Source organism: Mobula birostris, chromosome 16, assembly GCF_030028105.1.
Source record: "Mobula birostris isolate sMobBir1 chromosome 16, sMobBir1.hap1, whole genome shotgun sequence".
NCBI classification, from domain to species: domain Eukaryota; kingdom Metazoa; phylum Chordata; class Chondrichthyes; order Myliobatiformes; family Myliobatidae; genus Mobula; species Mobula birostris.
Window position 1 is genome coordinate 61,684,228 of NC_092385.1, and position 18,599 is coordinate 61,702,826.

Consider the following 18,599-nt stretch of genomic DNA (forward strand, 5'->3'; position numbering starts at 1 on the left):
CTCAAAGGGTCACTAGTCATCATACTCCTGTGTTTAGTGGATTGTCATTTAGCCTGCATACATCCCAGTCCATGGGACACTACTCATTTAACACGTGTAGTCAATGATTCAGGACACCACTCAATGAAGTCATGGCTGGCTTGAACTTTGATTTCAGCTTTACATTCCCACCCAGTTCCCACTGCACTTAATTCCCTTAAAATCCAATAATCCATCATATTCTTGAATACAAATAGTTACTCTGCAGCTACAGAACTCCAGGCTGGACAATTCCAAAAATTCACAACAGTGTTAAATGACAACCCTCATTCTGAGAGTATACTCTAAAATTAGACACTCCCCACAAGAAATATATTCCTAGCAGCCAAATGGTGAACAGGTTCAAAACCTTATGCCCCTGTATAGTGACTCCCCACTCTTTCACACTCCAGTGAGAATAGGTTCATCTAGATCAATCACACAGCCAGAAGACATAGGAGTAGAACTGGGTCATTCAGCCCATTGAGTCTGCTCTTCCATTCCATCGTGGCTGATTTATTATCCCTCTATCTCCGTCACCTTTGACATCTTACTAATCAGAAACCTATCAACCTCGGTTTAAATATACCTAATGACTTGCCCTCCATAGCTGTCTGAGGCAATGAATTCCACAGTTGCACCACTTTATGGCTAAAGGGATGTCCTTCTATACTAAAGCTGTGCCCTCTGGTCCTATCCTCTCCAACTATAAGAAATATCCTCTCCACATCCACTCTATCTAGACCTTTCAATATTAGGTAGGTTTCAATGAGATCCTCCCTCATTCTTCTAAACTCTAGCAAATACAGGCCCATAGCCATCAAATGCTCCCCCTTACGTTAACCCTTATATTTCTGGGATCATTCTCGTGAACCTTTTCTGGTCCCTTTTATTATTCTTATATCACAGAAGAGACATTTAACAGGTTTTAGGAGGAAATTTATATTTTGGGATAAATTTCAGTTGCGGGTCCACATGTAAGTCAGTTACTGACCCGCCTGCACACACGATTAAACACTGGTCTATACCTTCACTGGGGATCGCTGATGAATTTCTCAATCTGTACTCATCCCAGTAACTTCGCAAAGCAGCAATTAGTCGGTGCAAGAAACAGACCATATATTCAGGAGGGCAAAGAATTGTTGGATTCTGTAAAGGCAGAGAAGTGTTTCTGACTGTTAATACATTTGAGCAACAAATGATAGCTAGCAAAATGAAATCAAGACGACCTCCTGAAGTGAAAACGTTGCTACATTTTCTTCAAAACATTGGATCACAAACAGAGATTCAGCAAGCCGTTCAAGATTGAGACCAAAGTTGGGCAGAGTAGGGCTTGGAGACAGACAGTAACATTCAGAATCAGATTTATTATCACTGGCATGTGTCAGAAATTCGTAAACTTAGCAGCAGCAGTTCAATGCAATACGGAATATAAAGAAGAAAAAATAATAATAATAAATAAGTAAATCAATTACAGTATATGTTGAGTAGATTAAAAATCGTGCAAAAACAGAAATTATATTTTAAAAGTGAGGTAGTGGACAGGTTCAATGTCCACTTAGGAATCGGATGGCAGAGGGGAAGAAGCTGTTCCTGAATCGCTGAGTGTGTGTCTTCAGGCTTCTATACCTCCTACCTGATGATAACAGTGAGAAAGGGCATGCCCTGGGTGCTGGGGGTCCTTAATAATGGACACTGCCTTTCTGAGACACCGCTCCTTGAAGATGTCCTGGGCACTTTGTAGTACCATCCATCATGGGTAAAGCCCTCCTCACCGTTGAGGACTTCAAAATGGAGAGCTGTTGCAGGAAAAAGCAGCATCCATCATCAAGGACTGCCACCATTCAGGTCATGCTATCTTCTCGCTGCTGCCATCAGGAAGGTGATACAGGACCCTCAGGACCCACACCACTGGGTTCAGAAACAGTTATTACCCACAACCATCAGGCTCTTGAACTAGAAGGGATAACTTCACTCAACTTCACCTGGCCCATCATCGTATTGCTCCCACAACCTATGGACAAAGAGTAAAAGAGTAAAGAGGAAACAAAGAGTAGGATTAATGGGTCCTTTTCAGAATGGCAGGCAGTGACGAGTGGGGTACCGCAAGGCTCGGTGCTGGGACCGCAGCTATTTACAATATACATTAATGATTTAGATGAAAGGATTAAAAGTAACATTAGCAAATTTGCAGATGACACAAAGCTGGGTGGCAGTGTGAAATGTGAGGAGGATGTTATGAGAATGCAGGGTGACTTGGACAGGTTAGGTGAGTGGGCAGATACAGTTTAATGTGGATAAATGTGAGGTTATCCACTTTGGTGGCAAGAACAGGAAGGCAGATTACTATCTGAATGGTGTCAAGTTAGGAAAAGGGGAAGTACAACAAGATCTGGGTGTCCTTGTTCATCAGTCACTGAAAGTAAGCATACAGGTACAGCAGGTAGTGAAGAAAGCTAATGGCATGTTGGCCTTCATAACAAGGGGAGTTGAGTATAGGAACAAAGAGGTCCTTCTGCAGTTGTACAGGGCCATGGTGAGACCACACCTGGAGTATTGTGTACAGTAGGGGTTGCCAACCGGTCGATCTTTGAGACTTTCCCAGTCGATCCCAAAAAAAAAAAAAAAGAAATACACAAATACTGTTGTAATGTAAGCATTACAAAAAGTAAGTAATACAAATTAGGATAATGGTAATATAGCAATATTTTCACTATTGAAAACTAATTTGTAAAAAGAGATTGTTTCCGGGTTGCGGGGTTTTAGTTCTGTTCTTTCTGCCCAGTGCGCATGTGTGTAGCTCCCCCACCATGCACCGCGTTTTCGGCGCAGCTCGTGCTGCATCAAAGTGACCAATTAGGTTAGATAAGAGTACAGACTGTCACAAACATCAATATACGGCACTCACTCGTGATATCCTGCAAGATAGCTAGCATGGCGGAGGCGCCACGAAAGAAGGCGAGAATGTACAACTTCCATCCAGAATGGGAAGAGGAATTTCTATTTACCTTGGTGAAAGACAAGTGTGTATGTATGTTGTGCCACCAAACACAAGCACTGTCCAAAAGAAGGAATCTGGAGCGGCACCACAACACCAACCACCAGAAATTTAAAGACACCTACCCCGCAAAGAGCGCAATTCGTGCCAGGAAAGTTGAAGAGCTGAAATCGGGGTTGAAGGCCCAGCAATCCTTTTTCATAAAACATGCTGCTCAAAATAAGGCTGCTATTGAAGCATCATTTCCTGTAAGTCACCTTTTGGCTAAACACAAGAAGCCTTTTACAGATGGCCATTTATTCAAGGAAGCAATGGCCATTACCGCAGAGACTGTTTTTAATGGCTTTAAAAACAAAAGCAACATCACGACCGCAATACATAATATACCACTTGGCCCTGCAACAGTGACAAGGAGGGTAGAATCACTGTCAGAGGATGTGGATCGACAAGTGTTAAAGGACTTGTCACTCTGTGAATATTTTTCACTGTAGTTCAATGAATCCCTGGATGTAATGCAAACAGCTCAGCTTGTTATATTTGTCAGAATGGCTTTCCAGGATTTTACAACAAAGGAGGACTTCCTCACTCTTTTGTAATTAAAGGAGGTGAGGATATTTACAATGAGTTTAAAAAATATATCTGTGAAAGTGACATCCCCATTCACAAACTGATGGGGCCCCAGCAATGCACGGTGTGCACATTGGTTTTATAGCACTGTGCCGTAATGACCCTGATTTTCCCAGCTTCCTGGATTAGCACTGTGAGATTCATCAGCAGGCCTTGGCTGGGAAGGTCGTGAACTTTTCTAATGTAATGACACTGGTGGTCAAACTGATAAACTTGATTCGAGCAAAAGTGCTTCAGCACCGCTTATTCAAGGCGTTATCGGATGAGCTTGATGCCGCTTACGGAGACATAATTCTTCATGCTGATGTTCAGTGGTTGAGTCGCGGCAAAGTGCTGCAATGATTTCTTGACTTGCTGCCCAAGATAAAGACTTTTCTGTCGACAAGAAACGAGGAGCACGAGGAACTGTCAGATGATGCGTGGCTACTAGATTTAGGGTTTCTCACAGACATAACGGCTAAGTTAAATGCACTTAACAACGAGCTCATAGGAAAAGACCAACACCTAACCCACATAATAAGCACAGTAAATGCGTTTAAGGCCAAGCTCGGTGTTTGGATTTCAAATTTAAAGAACGGGAGGCTGACACACTTTCCCAACTTGGAAAAAATGTTACCGGCCATCACGGAAAAAAATGCTTTTCGCCCTGAGCAGTACTGTGCTCACCTAAACAAATTGGCAATAGAGTTCGATCGGCGTTTTGGGGAGTTAAACGTCATGAAAGATATTGCTACATTTATTTCAAACCCATATAGAACTGATAGCAGCCAAACTCCAGCAAGTATTTAGTGTGCCAAGTGATTCTGAAATGAAATAATTGATTTTCAAAATGACATCAAGCTTAAAACAAGATCAAAGGACGGTGACTTTTGGGATTTTGTCAGCAGGGTGAAGTTTCCTTATCTCACCGCATGTGCACTAAAAATCAGTGCCTACTTCGGGTCAACTTATCTATGTGAAATTGCATTTTCACAGATGAAAATTATTAAATCTAAGTACAGGAGGTCTCTTACTGACAGACACCTCACAGACTGTCTCAGACTGGCTGTCTGTAGTTATGAGCCAAATTTCAGGGAACTAGCAGAAGGCGTTCAGCCCCAGTCAACACACTGAGCGCAAAAGTCAATTTTTATTCATTTATTTTTCGTGTTGATATAAAAGTAAATAATGAAACTTAGAATTAAAGGTGTGAAGTATTGTAATATTCTTAAAGAAAGACAGCTAAGGCCTGTTTCATATGCTAGTTACAGTGTTTTATTGTTTGAACTAATTTGAAAGTTTGACAAAAGTATTTTGTGTAATTCAAATACATTTAGCCCAAACAAAAGGCCTCAAATTGGAAGTACAATCTGAGCTGTGTTTTCTCTAAACGATTCAGTAGCTAGATCTTGCCTTTCACTAAGGTCAAGGTAGGGATCTTGGGCTTAAAAAGGTTGGTGACTACTAGTGTACAGTTTTGGTCTCCAAATTTGAGGAAGGACATTCTAGCTATGGAGGGAGTGCAGCGTAGGTTCACGAAGTTAATTCCCAGGATGGCGGGACTGTCATATGTTGAAAGATTGGAACAACTGGGGTTGTATACACTGGAATTTGGAAGGATGAGAGGGGATCTGATTGAAACATATAAGGTTATTAAGGGATTGGACACACTAGAGGCAGGAAACACGTTCCCGATGTTGGGGGAGTCCAGAACCAGAGGCCACAGTTTAAGAATAAGGGGTAGACAATTTAGAACTGAGTTGAGGAAAAACTTTTTCACACAGAGGGTTGTGGTTCTGTGGAATGCTCTGCCTCAGAAGGCAATGGAGGCCAATTCTCTGGATTCTTTCAAGAAAGAGTTAGATAGAGCTCTTAAAGATAGCAGAGTGAAGGGATATAGGGAGAAGGCAGGAAAAGGGTACTGATTGTGGATGATCAGCCATGATCACAGTGAATGGTGGTGCTGGGTCAAAGGGCTGAAAGGCCTACTCCTGCACCTATTGTCTATTGACTCACTTTCAAGGACTCAGCAACTCACTTTCTCGAAGTTATTTCATATTTATTTATTTACTCATTTTGTATTTGGATAGTTTTTTTGCTTTGGCACATTGATTGCTTGTCCGTCCTGTTGGGGCAACCTTTCATCGATTCTATAGCATTTCTTGGATTGTATTTACTGTGAATAAACTCAATCAGATGGAAGACCAGCTGGGTGGTGAAGGATTAGACAAAAGAGTAAAGGTCCAGCCAAGGTAATGGAATTGGGAGGTGAAGGAGGATGTTGGCAGAAACCTTGACAGTTGAGTGATTGGGGACCAGAAGAGGTGAAACTTCTTTCCAAAAGTAACTGCTGGTAACTTGGACTCCTTGCATATCAAAGTGCAATACAAAACTAGATAAATAATTTACAACCAACCGATAGGAACTGTCTGATACCACAATTTCCTTATTTAAGCTACCAGTTATTATAACCCACTGATGTTCACCTTGAAAATGCAGTCATAATCCCTCAGTTCGCACTGAAGAAAGTACCATGAGAATAAAGACCCATACGTAAGGCTCCTTTTCATTGACTGCAGCTCTGTCTTTAATACTATCATTCCAAATAAACTGATTCTTAAGCTCCGGAACCTGGGCCTTAGCACTCAGATCTGCAGCTGGATCTTCAACTTCCTCACAGACAGGACACAGGCTGTAAAAATAGGGGACAAGCTCTCCTCTACAATCACTCTGAGCACCGGTGCCCAACAAGGCTGTATACTCAGCCCCCTGCTGTACTCACTGTACACCCATGATTGTGTAGCCAAGTTTCCACCAAACTCAATACATATTGACAACTTCCATACCAGGTTGTGATGCACCTAGAAGAATGCTTTCTACGGTGCATCTGTAAAAATTAGTGAGGGTTTTAAGGGACAGGCCAAATTTCTTTAGTTTTCTCAGGAAGTAAAGGACCTGGTGGGCCTTCTTGGCAGCAATATCTTGTCATCTTCAGAAGTTTTCAGATGACTCTGCCGTAGTTGGATGCATCAGCAAGGCAGATGAGGCTGAGTACAGGGCTACGGTAGGAAACTTTGTCACATGGTGTGAGCAGAATTACCTGCAGCTTAATGTGAAAAAGACTAAGGAGCTGGTAGTAGACCTGAGGAGAGCTAAGGTACCGGTGACCCCTGTTTCCATCCGGGGGTCAGTGTGGAAATGGTGGAGGATTACAAATACCTGGGGATACGAATTGACAATAAACTGGACTGGTCAAAGAACACTGAGGCTGTCTACAAGAAGGGTCAGAGCCGTCTCTATTTCCTGAGGAGACTGAGGTCCTTTAACATCTACCGGACGATACTGAGGATGTTCTACGAGTCTGTGGTGGCCAGTGCTATCACGTTTGCTGTTGTGTGCTGGGGCAGCAGACACCAACAGAATCAACAAATTCATTCGTAAGGCCAGTGATGTTGTGGGGATGGAACTGGACTCTCTCACAGTGGTGTCTGAAAAGAGGATGCTGTCCAAGTTGCATGCTATGTTGGACAATGTCTCCCATCCACTACATAATGTACTGGGTGGGCACAGAAGTACATTCAGCCAGAGACTCATTCCACCGAGATGCAACACAGAGCATCATAGGAAGTCATTCCTGCCTGTGGCCATCAAACTTTACAACTCCTCCCTTGGAGGGTCAGACACCCTGAGCCAATAGGCTGGTTCTGGACTTATTTCATAATTTACTGGCATAATTTTTATTACTATTTATTATTTATGGTACAACTGTAACAGAAACCAATTTCCCCCAGGATCAACAAAGTATGACTATGACTATAAGTTTGCTGATGACACAACAGTTGTAGGCGGTATCTCGGGTAATGATGAGTTTGAGTACAGACAGGAAATTAAGAACCTGCTGGCATGGTGCGAAGACAATAACCTATCCCTCAACGTCAGCAAGACGAAGGAATTGGTTGTTGACTTCAGAAGGAGTAGCAGACTACATGGCCCAATTTACATCGGTGGTGCGCAAGTGGAACAGGTCAAAAGCTTTAAGTTCCTCGGGGTCACTATCACAAATGACCTGACTTGGTCCAACCAAGCAGAGTCCACTGCCAAGAAGGCCTTTGCTTCCTGAGAAAACTAAAGAAATTTGGCCTGTCCCTTAAAACCCTCACTAATTTTTACAGATGCATAGTAGAAAGCATTCTTCTAGGGTGCATCACAACCTGGTATGGAAGTTGTCCTGTCCAAGACCGGACGAAGCTGCAGAAGATCTGGCCCTTGTGGCTAAAGGGATCGGGGGTATGGGGGGAAGGCTGGTACAGGGTTCTGAGTTGGATGATCAGCCATAATCATACTGAATGGCGGTGCAGGATCGAAGGGCTGAATGGCCTACTCCTGCACCTATTTTCTATGTTTCTAAGATCGTGAACATGGCGAAGTACATCACACAAACCAACTTTCTGTCCTTGGACTCACTTTACACTGCACGCTGTCAAAGCAGTGCTGCCAAGATAATCAAGGACACGACCCACCCAGCCAACACACTTTTCGTCCCTCTTCCCTCCGGGAGAAGGCTCAGGAGCTTGAAGACTCGTACAGCCAGATTTGGGAACAGCTTCTTTCCAACTGTGATAAGACTGCTGAACGGATCCTGACCCAGATCTGGGCCGTACTCTCCAAATATCCGGACGTGCATCTCGGCTTTTTTGCACTACCTTACTTTCCATTTTTCTATTTTCTATTTATGATTTATAATTTCAATTTTTAATATTTACTATTGATTTGTAATCCAGGGAGCAGGAAGCACAGAATCAGATATCCCTATGATGATTGTACATTCTAGTATCAATTGTTTGGCGACAATAAAGTATAAAGTATAAAGCTTCTCTGTTATTACCTCCTTTAAGATGCATACTTTTCCCTGTCTATACTAATCTCAATAATCTTCTTCTTATATATCTCCCTTTGCTGTAAGACTTACACTCAACTAGCTGCTTTCACTCCACATTTGCAACTAATAGCCCCTTGAAGGTCACCCCGACTCTTCCATACTCCAGTGAGAATAGGCTCATCCATTCTACCTAAGTCTTTAAATATTCAATAGGCTTCAATGAGATCCTGCCCCCCCCCATGCTTCTAAACTGAAAAGAGACACCCAACAACCTAGTCTTCCTTTCCTCCACTCTTCATAATTCTGAGTTTCTAAGTGCGGTTCTCCATGGGAATGACCACTACATTACTTCTGTGTCTGGTTTTCTTCTATCCAGGTATCTTCATTCCCAACACTCTCCTCTTCCTTGAACCTCAACCATTACCACACACTCACCAGCCTACCAATGGTCTTATAAATTCAGATTCTGCCTTCACCCTAAAACTCCAGTTTTCAGTCATCAACTCATTAACTTCCATCTTCCAACTCCCCCAAATCTCCTCTGAATGCAAATATAGAGAGTTCCTGGTTCATGTGAGAGTTCTTAACTGAGAACAGTCCTTACCGATTTATCTATATTAGAAACCTGTTTTTTTATGACTACCATATCATATAATTGCCGTAACTCTTTCTTTTCATTATAAACACTATGCATGAGAAAACTAATGGAGTGCATACTATATCCAGTCAGTAATGAACACTATGAAACTTTTTAATCTTTCTTGTTATTAGTAGCTTGAAAATGCTTTAAAAAATGTTTGGGAGAATTTATGAAGTTGGATTTCCCTATCTCAGGTCATTCAAAACCTGGGGAGATTCTGTAAATTGCAAACTTTCATCCTCTCCAACCCCATAACTTTAAGAATATTGCATCATACTACCACTACACTCCTCTGCCGCGCGCCCCCCCCCCAACCACCACCAGCAGGAGCTTTATTCAATCAAGTGTCCTGCAATATTTTGACCTATCCATTCACTTGCCAGCCAGGTCTCAAACTCTGACTTCTTATTCACGCTACCCTCTTTCAATATATTCTCTCACTTCATCCTACTCAGTCTGTCCCCTACTCTGGGAATTGAATGTCTGAGTGTCGATGTAGGAAAGCTAATGCCAACACCACACCAGAGCTCTCAGTCTAGAAGTTCTGGTGATGCTGCAGAACAGGTAGGTGAGAAATCCAATATTTAGCAGCTTCTTCACACTGCCAACAACAGTACCCAGATGATTCATGCCCAATTTCTGGAGCCGGAACTCAATCCATTTTCCATGCACAATTAAACCGATTTATAACAAGTATCTACTCATTCCCAGCAATACCTAAGGTAGTAGAGTCATAGAGAGATAAACCGGAGAAACCAGCTCTTCAGCCCATTATGTGCATTCCAACAATCCCTATCTCCATTGATCCTACTATAACCTTATTTTTCATTCTCCCAACATACTCAGCAACTTCTTAACAGTGTGGGCAGCAACATCTCTTGTCCCATTACACTGAACACTGGCACTCCCCAAGACTGTGTGCTCTGCCCACTGCTGTCTACACTGCTGATGCATGACTGTGTTACAGGATCCAGGTCAAACTGTGTCATCGAGTTTGTAGATGACACAACAGTGGTTGGCCTTATCAAGTATTATGATGAGACAGAATATAGAGAGGAAGTGGAGCATCTGGTGGACTGGTGTGAGAACAACAACCTAAGCCTGAACGTGGAGAAGACAAAGAAAATCCGGAAGTTGCAGACCAACCATCCCCCTCTGTGAATACTTGGCTCCTCCGTAGAGAGAGTTAAGTGTGCCAAGTTCCTGGGAGTTCACTTTACAGATAACCTCACCTGATCCCTTAATATCACCTCCTTGAGCAAGAAGGCACAGCAGCAGCACCTCCACTTTCCAAGAAGACTGAGGCAAACAAGGCTTCCCCCACACCTTCCACCCAATCTTAACTGCATTTTACAGGAGCACCATTGAGAGCATCCTGACAAGTTCCATCTCTATCTGGTCGAGCATCGGATGAGAAGTCCCTACAAAGGATTGTGAGAACAACTGAGAGGATCATAGGGTCACTCTACCATCCATTAGGGACATGTATCAGGAACACTGTGTATGCAGGGCCATTATTATCATTAAGGATCCCAGCCATCCAACCAGCATCCTCTTTGACTTTCTACCATCAGGCAGGAGAGTACGAATCATAAAAAACAAGAATGGTCCGGATGATAAATGGTTTCTTCCCCCAGGCCACTGGGCCTCTGAGCTCCCTGCCACATCATATTCAAAGTGTCACTGGTTAATCTGTTCCATGCCTTACAATATTTAATATTAATGCACTTTAGTTTGTTAATTATGTGGGATTCATCTGTAGATTTTGTCTTTACCTTCGTAAGTTATCGTGCATTACGTGTACTACTATGCTATACAACCTGGTTCAAAGAAACGTTGCCTCATTTCTATATACACTATATGGTTATATACATCATATACATGCATATAGTTAAATGACAATAAACTTGACTTGACTTGAACACCCCCATGATTCTACCACACACTAGAATTTTACAGAGCCCAACTAACCTACCAAGCACACACCTTTGAGATTGAGAGCAAAACCAAAGCATCTGGAGGAAACTAAATCAGTCACGAGGAGAATGTACAGGCTCCATGTAGGCAGCATCCCAGGACAGGATTGAACCCGAGTCTCTGGTGCCGCGAGGCAGGGACTCTACCAGCTATGCCATTGTGCTGCTGAAACTTGGAATTTATTTAATACTTTCAGGACAAAAAACTGGTCGCAAGACACAAGACATTTGGATATATACATACACATAAGTTTAGAGGAAAATGGGCGAATGTGACTTGCTTAGGTGGACAGCTTGATCAGCTTGAATGAGTTAAGCCAAAGAGCCTGCTTCTGTGCTGTATTACGTTAGGACTCTCTGACTTTGCTGTAGATGTATTAAAGGTGATCAACACTGAGAAACATTAAGACAGGATAGCAGAACCTTGGTTTCAGAGGTAGATGAAAGATCATAAAAATTGTTTGAAAGGGCAAGAAAGAGAAGCAGAAGAATTAAAGAGAAAGTGTCAATGCTTTGGGTTTCCTATCTGTCTCTTGCAGTTCATTTTGGGCACTCACCACACCTTTGAACTCTCCCCCTCTTGCTTTAAATGCATGCCCTCTAACTCTTCTCATCAGATACTCTGCTTTCCCATTTCTTATCAAAGCCATGGTCCTTTGGTGAATTCTGGAATTCTTTTCTATCCGCAGGCTTATTGTTCATTTTAACCAGTTTCCTTTAATCTAATGTTATATTTCACCAATGCTCATTATAGTTCTCAACTCCACCCAAAACTAACTCTATTTTCTGATTTTCCAGGCAAAGACCTTCTTTCATAACTGGGTTTATTCCATTTGTCATTATCAATACCCTATCAAGACTATATTCCCTCTTTTTATTTTTATAACATGCGTGAAAGCTAACAGTCATGGAACATTTAGAAACATAGAAACATAGAAAATAGGTGCAGGAGTAGGCCATTCGGCCCTTCGAGCCTGCACCGCCATTCATTATGATCATGGCTGATCATCCAACTCAGAACCCCGCCCCAGCCTTCCCTCCATACCCCCTGACCCCCGTAGCCACAAGGGCCATATCTAACTCCCTCTTAAATATAGCCAATGAACTGGCCTCAACTGTTTCCTGTGGCAGAGAATTCCACAGATTCACCACTCTCTGTGTGTTTCCCAATTTGATCATTTACCACCTTGGCTAATAATGGCTCATATACATTCAGTTCTACACACACAATTAATCCACTTACATTGTATCAAATGCTGTATGGCTTCAGATAAACAACCATGAATTTTCCTCTTTCCCTGATACTGTCATCAGCACCCTATGAATTGAAACCTAGGCACAGTCTTTGAACCATGGATTCAGCTCCTTGATCTTACTGACCCCATGCCAAATGGAATGTGATTCTAAGATGAACTCAGAAAGGAACAACATTAGACTTGGTCAGTATTGTGGAGATGAATGAAGAATGATGAAGAGAATATATGGTCAGAACTCAGCTCAGTGTTACATGGGGAACCAAGACTGTGAGTGGCCTGGTTCAGACCCAAATCTTAGCTTAGGATAACAATGCAGTAATATAGTGGCTAGAAATAGGACTTGCATTTCCCTTTGTCTTCCAGATGGTGGAAATTTCTGCTCATCCAATCTGAGACACCAAACAAGGAGCTTAGTAACAAAAACAGATGGCCAGTGGACTCAAAGAAAGTGATAAGTATTATAGATGCTGTGGAAGATCATGATTTAAATTAGAAACAGGAAATATGGATCTTTAATGGAATACAGAAGTAACACTAAAATATCACAGAATACCATATACAGATTTGGTTAGAAATCTCGGACAAACAACAAGGTGCTAATAAGTACTCACTCCTCGATTGCTGGCATTCTCCTGTAAAAATTTTCTGAATTTATTCAGGAAAATGTATCTGGATGCTTCCCCCTGAAATGAAAAAAGTTAAACATGTTTGAGTGTTGAATTTGTCATTTATCACTTGAACATTTGGTTATAGTGTCATCTTCCAATTAGATGGAACATCAGATTCCATGATGGGAGAACTTCGTTGAAAGTTTCAGACTCAACCTGTTAACAATCACCACTAAAGCCTCTGTGCTTCTCTGCAACTTGTCCACCACCAGCACTTCCCACAACTGAGGTGGACTTCATTAACAGTCTCAGTAAAACCTTTGTGATCTGTATCCCACTACCAACATGTACACACATTAAAAACCAGTGGTCAGATAGAAGAGACTAAGCTATTGTTGACCTGCATTGCAATAAGCTTAAGTACCAGGATAAGACATGCTTCTGACACAAGCAGTTAAGGTGCCAGACTTCAAGTGGAATATATTAAGTTTTTGTAGAGTAAAGACTCTAAGATTAACATCAGCTTTTTAAAAGGTTGAGAGGTTGTTGAATAACATTGTTTCAAATAAAATGTTTAAAATGAAGAAAATATTTAACAAGGAAGAGGGAATTGTTTTGACTGGAATAGGAATCCTTAATAATGTAGACAACAGGTAGAGGCAAAGCAACACACACAAAATATTGGAGAAACTCAGCAGGCCAGACATCATCCATGGAAAGGGCTACAGTCAATGTTTCAGGTGAGACCCTCCATCAGGACTAGAGGAAAAAAAGATGAAGTGTCAGAGTAAGAAGGTGGAGGGAGGGGGGAGGGAAAGAAGAAACACAAGGTGCTAGGTGAAACCAGGAGGAGAGGAGGGGTGAAGTAAAGAGCTGGAAAGTTGATTAGTGAAAGAGATACAGGGCTGGAGAAGGGGGAATCTGATAGGAGAGGATAGAAGACCATGGAAGAAAGAAAAGGTGGAGGAGCACCAGAGGGAGGCAGATAAGGAAATAAGGTGAGAGGGGATGGAGAGTGGTGAAGAGTGGACTAGGAGGCATTATCTAAAGTTCACAAAATCAATGTTCATGCCATCAGGTTGGAGACTACCCAAATGGAATACAAGGTGTTGCTCCTCCAACCTGAGTGTGACCTCATTACAACAGTAGAGGAGGCCATGAACTGACATGTAAGAATGGGAATGAGAAGTGGAATTAAAAGGGGTGGCCACTGGGAGATCCTGCCTTTTCTGGTGGATGGAAAGTAGGTGCTCGTTGAAGCAGTCTCCCAACCTACGTTGGGTCTCACTGATATACAGGAGGTCACACCGGGAGCACCAGATGCAGTAGATGACTCCAAAAGACTACAAGTGAGGTGTCACCTCACCTGGACCGACTGCGTGGGGCCCTGAAAGGCAGTGAGGAAGGAGGTGTAGGAGTAGGCATAGCACTTGTTCCGCTTGCATGGATAAGTGCCAGGAGGGAGATCAGTGAGGAGGGATGAATGGGGAGTTGCAAAGGGTGCGATCCCTGCAGAAAGTGGGGGGTGGAAGATGTTCTTGACGGTGGGATCCCATTGGAGATGGTGGAGGTTGCGGAAAATTATGTGCTGGACACGGAGGTTGGTGGGGTGACAGGTGAGGATGAGAGGAACTCTATCCCTGGAGACGGAGGTGGTGGGAAGATGGGGAGAGGGCAGATATGGACAAAATGGAAGAAATACAGTTGAGGACAGCATTGATGGTGGAGGAAGGGAGGACCCTTTCTTTGAAGGAGGACACCTCCTTCGTTCTGGAATGAAAAGCTTCATCCTGAGAGCAGATGCCACAAAGACAGAGGAATTGAGAGAAGGGGATGGCAGTTCTACAAATACCAGGGTGGGAAGAGGTATAGTTCAGGTAACATCAGTGGATTTACAACAGACATCAGTAGATAAGCTGTCTCTAAAGAAAGACACAGAGATAACGAAAAAGAGGAGGGAACAGTTCGAAATGGACCAGGTAAATTTGAGGACAGGATGGAAGTTGGAGGCAAAGTGGATGAAGTCAATGAGCTCCACGTGGGTGCAGGAAGCAGCAACAATGCAGTCATTGATGTAGCGTAGGAAAAGTGCGGAATGGTCACCAGTGTAGGCTTGAAACATAGACACATAGCTGACAAAAAGGTAGGCATAGCTGGGACCCATGCGAGTGCCCATGGCTACACCTTTTGTTTAAAGAAAGTGGGAGGAACCAAAGGAGAAATTATTGAGAGTGAGGACAAGTTCTGCCAAATGTAGGAGAGTGAGGATAAGAGGAACCAGGGAACTGGTTGGATCTGGTGTCCAGAAAGAAAAGGTGAGCTTTGAGGCCACCTTGGAAATTGATAATGGGTGATAAGGAAATGGCTGAGGCATTGAACGACAATTTTATGTTGGTCTTCACGGTGGAGGACATGTCTAATATGCCAAAGAAGGATGTTATGGATGAAATGGGAGGTGAAGACTGCGATAAAATCACTGTCACTAAAGAGATAGTGATGAGCAAACTAGAGGGCCTGAAGTTCCCTGGTCCTGGTGGGATGCATCCCTGGGTGCTGAAGATTCCTAGGTGGCGGAGGTTATAGTAGACACGTTGGTAATCATTTATCAAAACTCTCTAGACTCTGGGCAGGTCCTGGCGGATTGGAAGACAGCAAATGTCATGCCACTTTTTAAAAAAGGATGTAGGCAAAAGACGGTTAGCTTAACATTGGGAAAATGCTTGAAGCAGTCGTTAAGGAAGAAATAGCAAAACATTTAGAAAGGAGTGGTTCCATTAAACAGAGACAGCATGAACTCAGAAAGGGCAGGTCCTGTTTGACAAACTTACTGGAGCTCTTTGAGGGCATAATGAGTGCAGTGGATAGAGGGGAACAGGTGGATGTCGTATACTTGGATTTCCAGAAGGCGTTCGATAAAGTGCCACACTAGAGACTAATAAATAAGATATGGATGCATGGAGTTGGAGGAAGTGCATTGGCATGGATAGTGGATTGGTTAACCAATAAAAGGCAGAAAGTTGGTATAAATGGGTGTTTATCTGGTTGGCAGTCAGAGGTAAGTGGGGTGCCACAGGGGTCGGTGCTGGGCCTGCAGCTGTTTACAGGTATCCCCTGCTTTTCGAAAGTTCGCTTTACTCTACTTTGCTTTTATGAAAGACCTACATTGGTACCTGTTTTCGCTAACAGAAAGAAATCCGAAGAGCATTTTCGCTTTTACGAAAAAAGGCGAAAAGCAAAAATAGCATTCAGCGTTTGTTCTGCAGCGAGCTGTTATAGAGGCAGCGTGCACCCTGAGCAGCGAGAGTGGCCCCGGGAACTACACTCAGCATCAAGCCGCCATAGCTTTGAACTGTGTGAGATTTTCACCACGATTGACAGTGCTGCAATGATTGCAGAAAAGTATGACTTTAATTTTGAAAGGGCACGTAGGTTTAGGGCAGGTTTGCAGGATGTTTCGAGTGCTTACAAAGAACTGTATGGTAGAAAAATGCGTGAACCTTCCACTGTGCTCACTGTCGTCCCGATTCTGGTAAGTGAAGCTACACTGTACATAAACAAAAGGAATTCTGCAGACGCTGGAAATTCAAGCAACACACATCAAAGTTGCTGATGAACGCAGCAGGCCAGGCAGCATCTCTAGGAAGAGGTACTGACGAAGGTGCTCGGCCTGAAACGTCAACTGTACCTCTTCCTAGAGATGCTGCCTGGCCTGCTGCGTTCACCAGCAACTTTGATGTGTGTTGCTACACTGTACATACATTATTTCTACTCTATATAGGCTGTGTACTTACCATATCATTCCGGTTTTTACTATATGTTAGTGTGATTTTAGGTTTTATGTGTTACTTGGTATAATTTGGTAGGTTAGTTTTTGGGTCTGGGAACGCTCAAAAACTTTTCCTCATATAAATTAATGGTAATTGCTTCTTCGCTTTATGCCAATTTGGCTTACGAAAGGTTTCATAGGAACGCTCTACTTCTGGATACCAGGGGAAACCTGTACCATTGATGATTTGGAAGAGGGGACTGAATGTAGCATAGCAAAATTTACTGATGACACTATACTGAGTGGAAAAGCAAATTGTACAGAGGATGTGGAGAGTCTGCAGAGGGATATAGATAGGTTAAGTGAGTGGGCCAAGGTCTTGCAGATGGAATACAATGTTGGTAAATGCAAGATCATCCACTTTGGAAGGAATAATAGAAGAGCAGATTATTATCTAAATCGTGAAAGATTTCAGCATGCTGTTGTGCAGAGGGACTTGGAAGTGCTTGTTCATGAATTGGAAAAATTTGGCTTGCAGATACAACAGGTTATTAAGGAGGCAAACGGAATGTTGGCCTTTATTGCTAGGGATTGAATTCAAAAGCAGGGAGGTCATGCTGCAAATATACAGGGTACCGGTGAGGCCGCACCTGGAATACTATGTGCAGTTCTGGTCTCCATACTTGAAGGATATACTTGAAGGAGGGGAGAAGAAGATGGCGGCACGATGCGGCGCGTGCGGCCGCTCCGAAATGATATTGTATTTGTTCTTTCTTTTTAAATCTTTTTATTGAATAAGTATACAAAAAGGTAAGCCATATAGGCACTAATACACTGTTAGAATATAATAAAATTACAGAAGATATTAATACAGATAAAAAAATGATACAAACAATGTAATTTAAACATAACATAATAAGGTAACATAATAGTATACTAATTTTTATATATATATATATATATATATATATATATATCAATAGAGAAAAGGAAAAAAAAAACCCAAAAAAAAACCCACCGTGCAACTAAACTAAAATCAAAGCAAAGCAATGGGCTAACTTGGAACCAAGTAGAGTTAAAGAACTTAAAATCACGTCCTCAAACCCGACCTCCATTAAAAACAGTAAAAAAAAAACAAGAGAATATAAATATGGAGCAAAACAGAGAGAAAAAAATTACATTAAATGAAAATATTGAATAAAAGATCTCCAGGTCTGTTCAAATTTAAATGAAGAGTCATAAAGATTGCTTCTAATTTTCTCCAAATTCAAGCATAATATCGTCTGAGAAAACCAAAAATAAGTAGTTGGAGCATTAAGCTCTTTCCAATGTTGTAAGATACATCTTTTCGCCATTAAAGTAAGAAATGCAATCATTCTACAGGCTGAAGGAGAAAGATTACTGGACATTTTAGGTAATCCAAAGATAGCAGTAATAGGATGAGGAGAGATATCTATATTCAATACCTTTGAGATAATATTAAAAATGTCTCTCCAAAAAGTTTCCAGAGTAGAACAAGACCAAAACATATGAGTTAAAGAGGCTATCTGCCCCGGACATCTATCACAAAAAGGATTAATATGAGAATAAAAACGAGCTAATTTATCTTTGGACATATGTGCTCTATGAACAACTTTAAATTGAATTAGGGAATGTTTAGCAGAGATAGAGGAAGTATTGACTAATTGTAAAATCAGCCCCCAGTCATCCACGGAAATGATAGAACCCAATTTCTGTTCCCAATCTACCCTAATCTTATCAAATGGAGCTTTCCTAAGTTTCATACTAATATTATAAATCATAGCCGATGCACCTTTCTGACATGGATTAAGGTTAATTATAGTATCTAAAA

At 42.1% G+C, this 18,599-nt stretch overlaps 1 protein-coding gene across 1 annotated transcript in view; it reads right to left on the reverse strand.

Annotated features, from left to right (window-relative positions):
* Positions 1-18,599, reverse strand: part of rnf123 (ring finger protein 123) — a 410,214-nt gene that overhangs the window by 268,934 nt on the left and 122,681 nt on the right. The window contains exons 18-19 of the mRNA XM_072280728.1: positions 12,985-13,056; positions 1,047-1,167 (exon numbers count right to left, since the gene is read on the reverse strand). Of these exons, the coding sequence (XP_072136829.1) occupies positions 1,047-1,167; positions 12,985-13,056 (193 nt within the window). The remainder of the gene's footprint in view (positions 1-1,046; positions 1,168-12,984; positions 13,057-18,599) is intronic.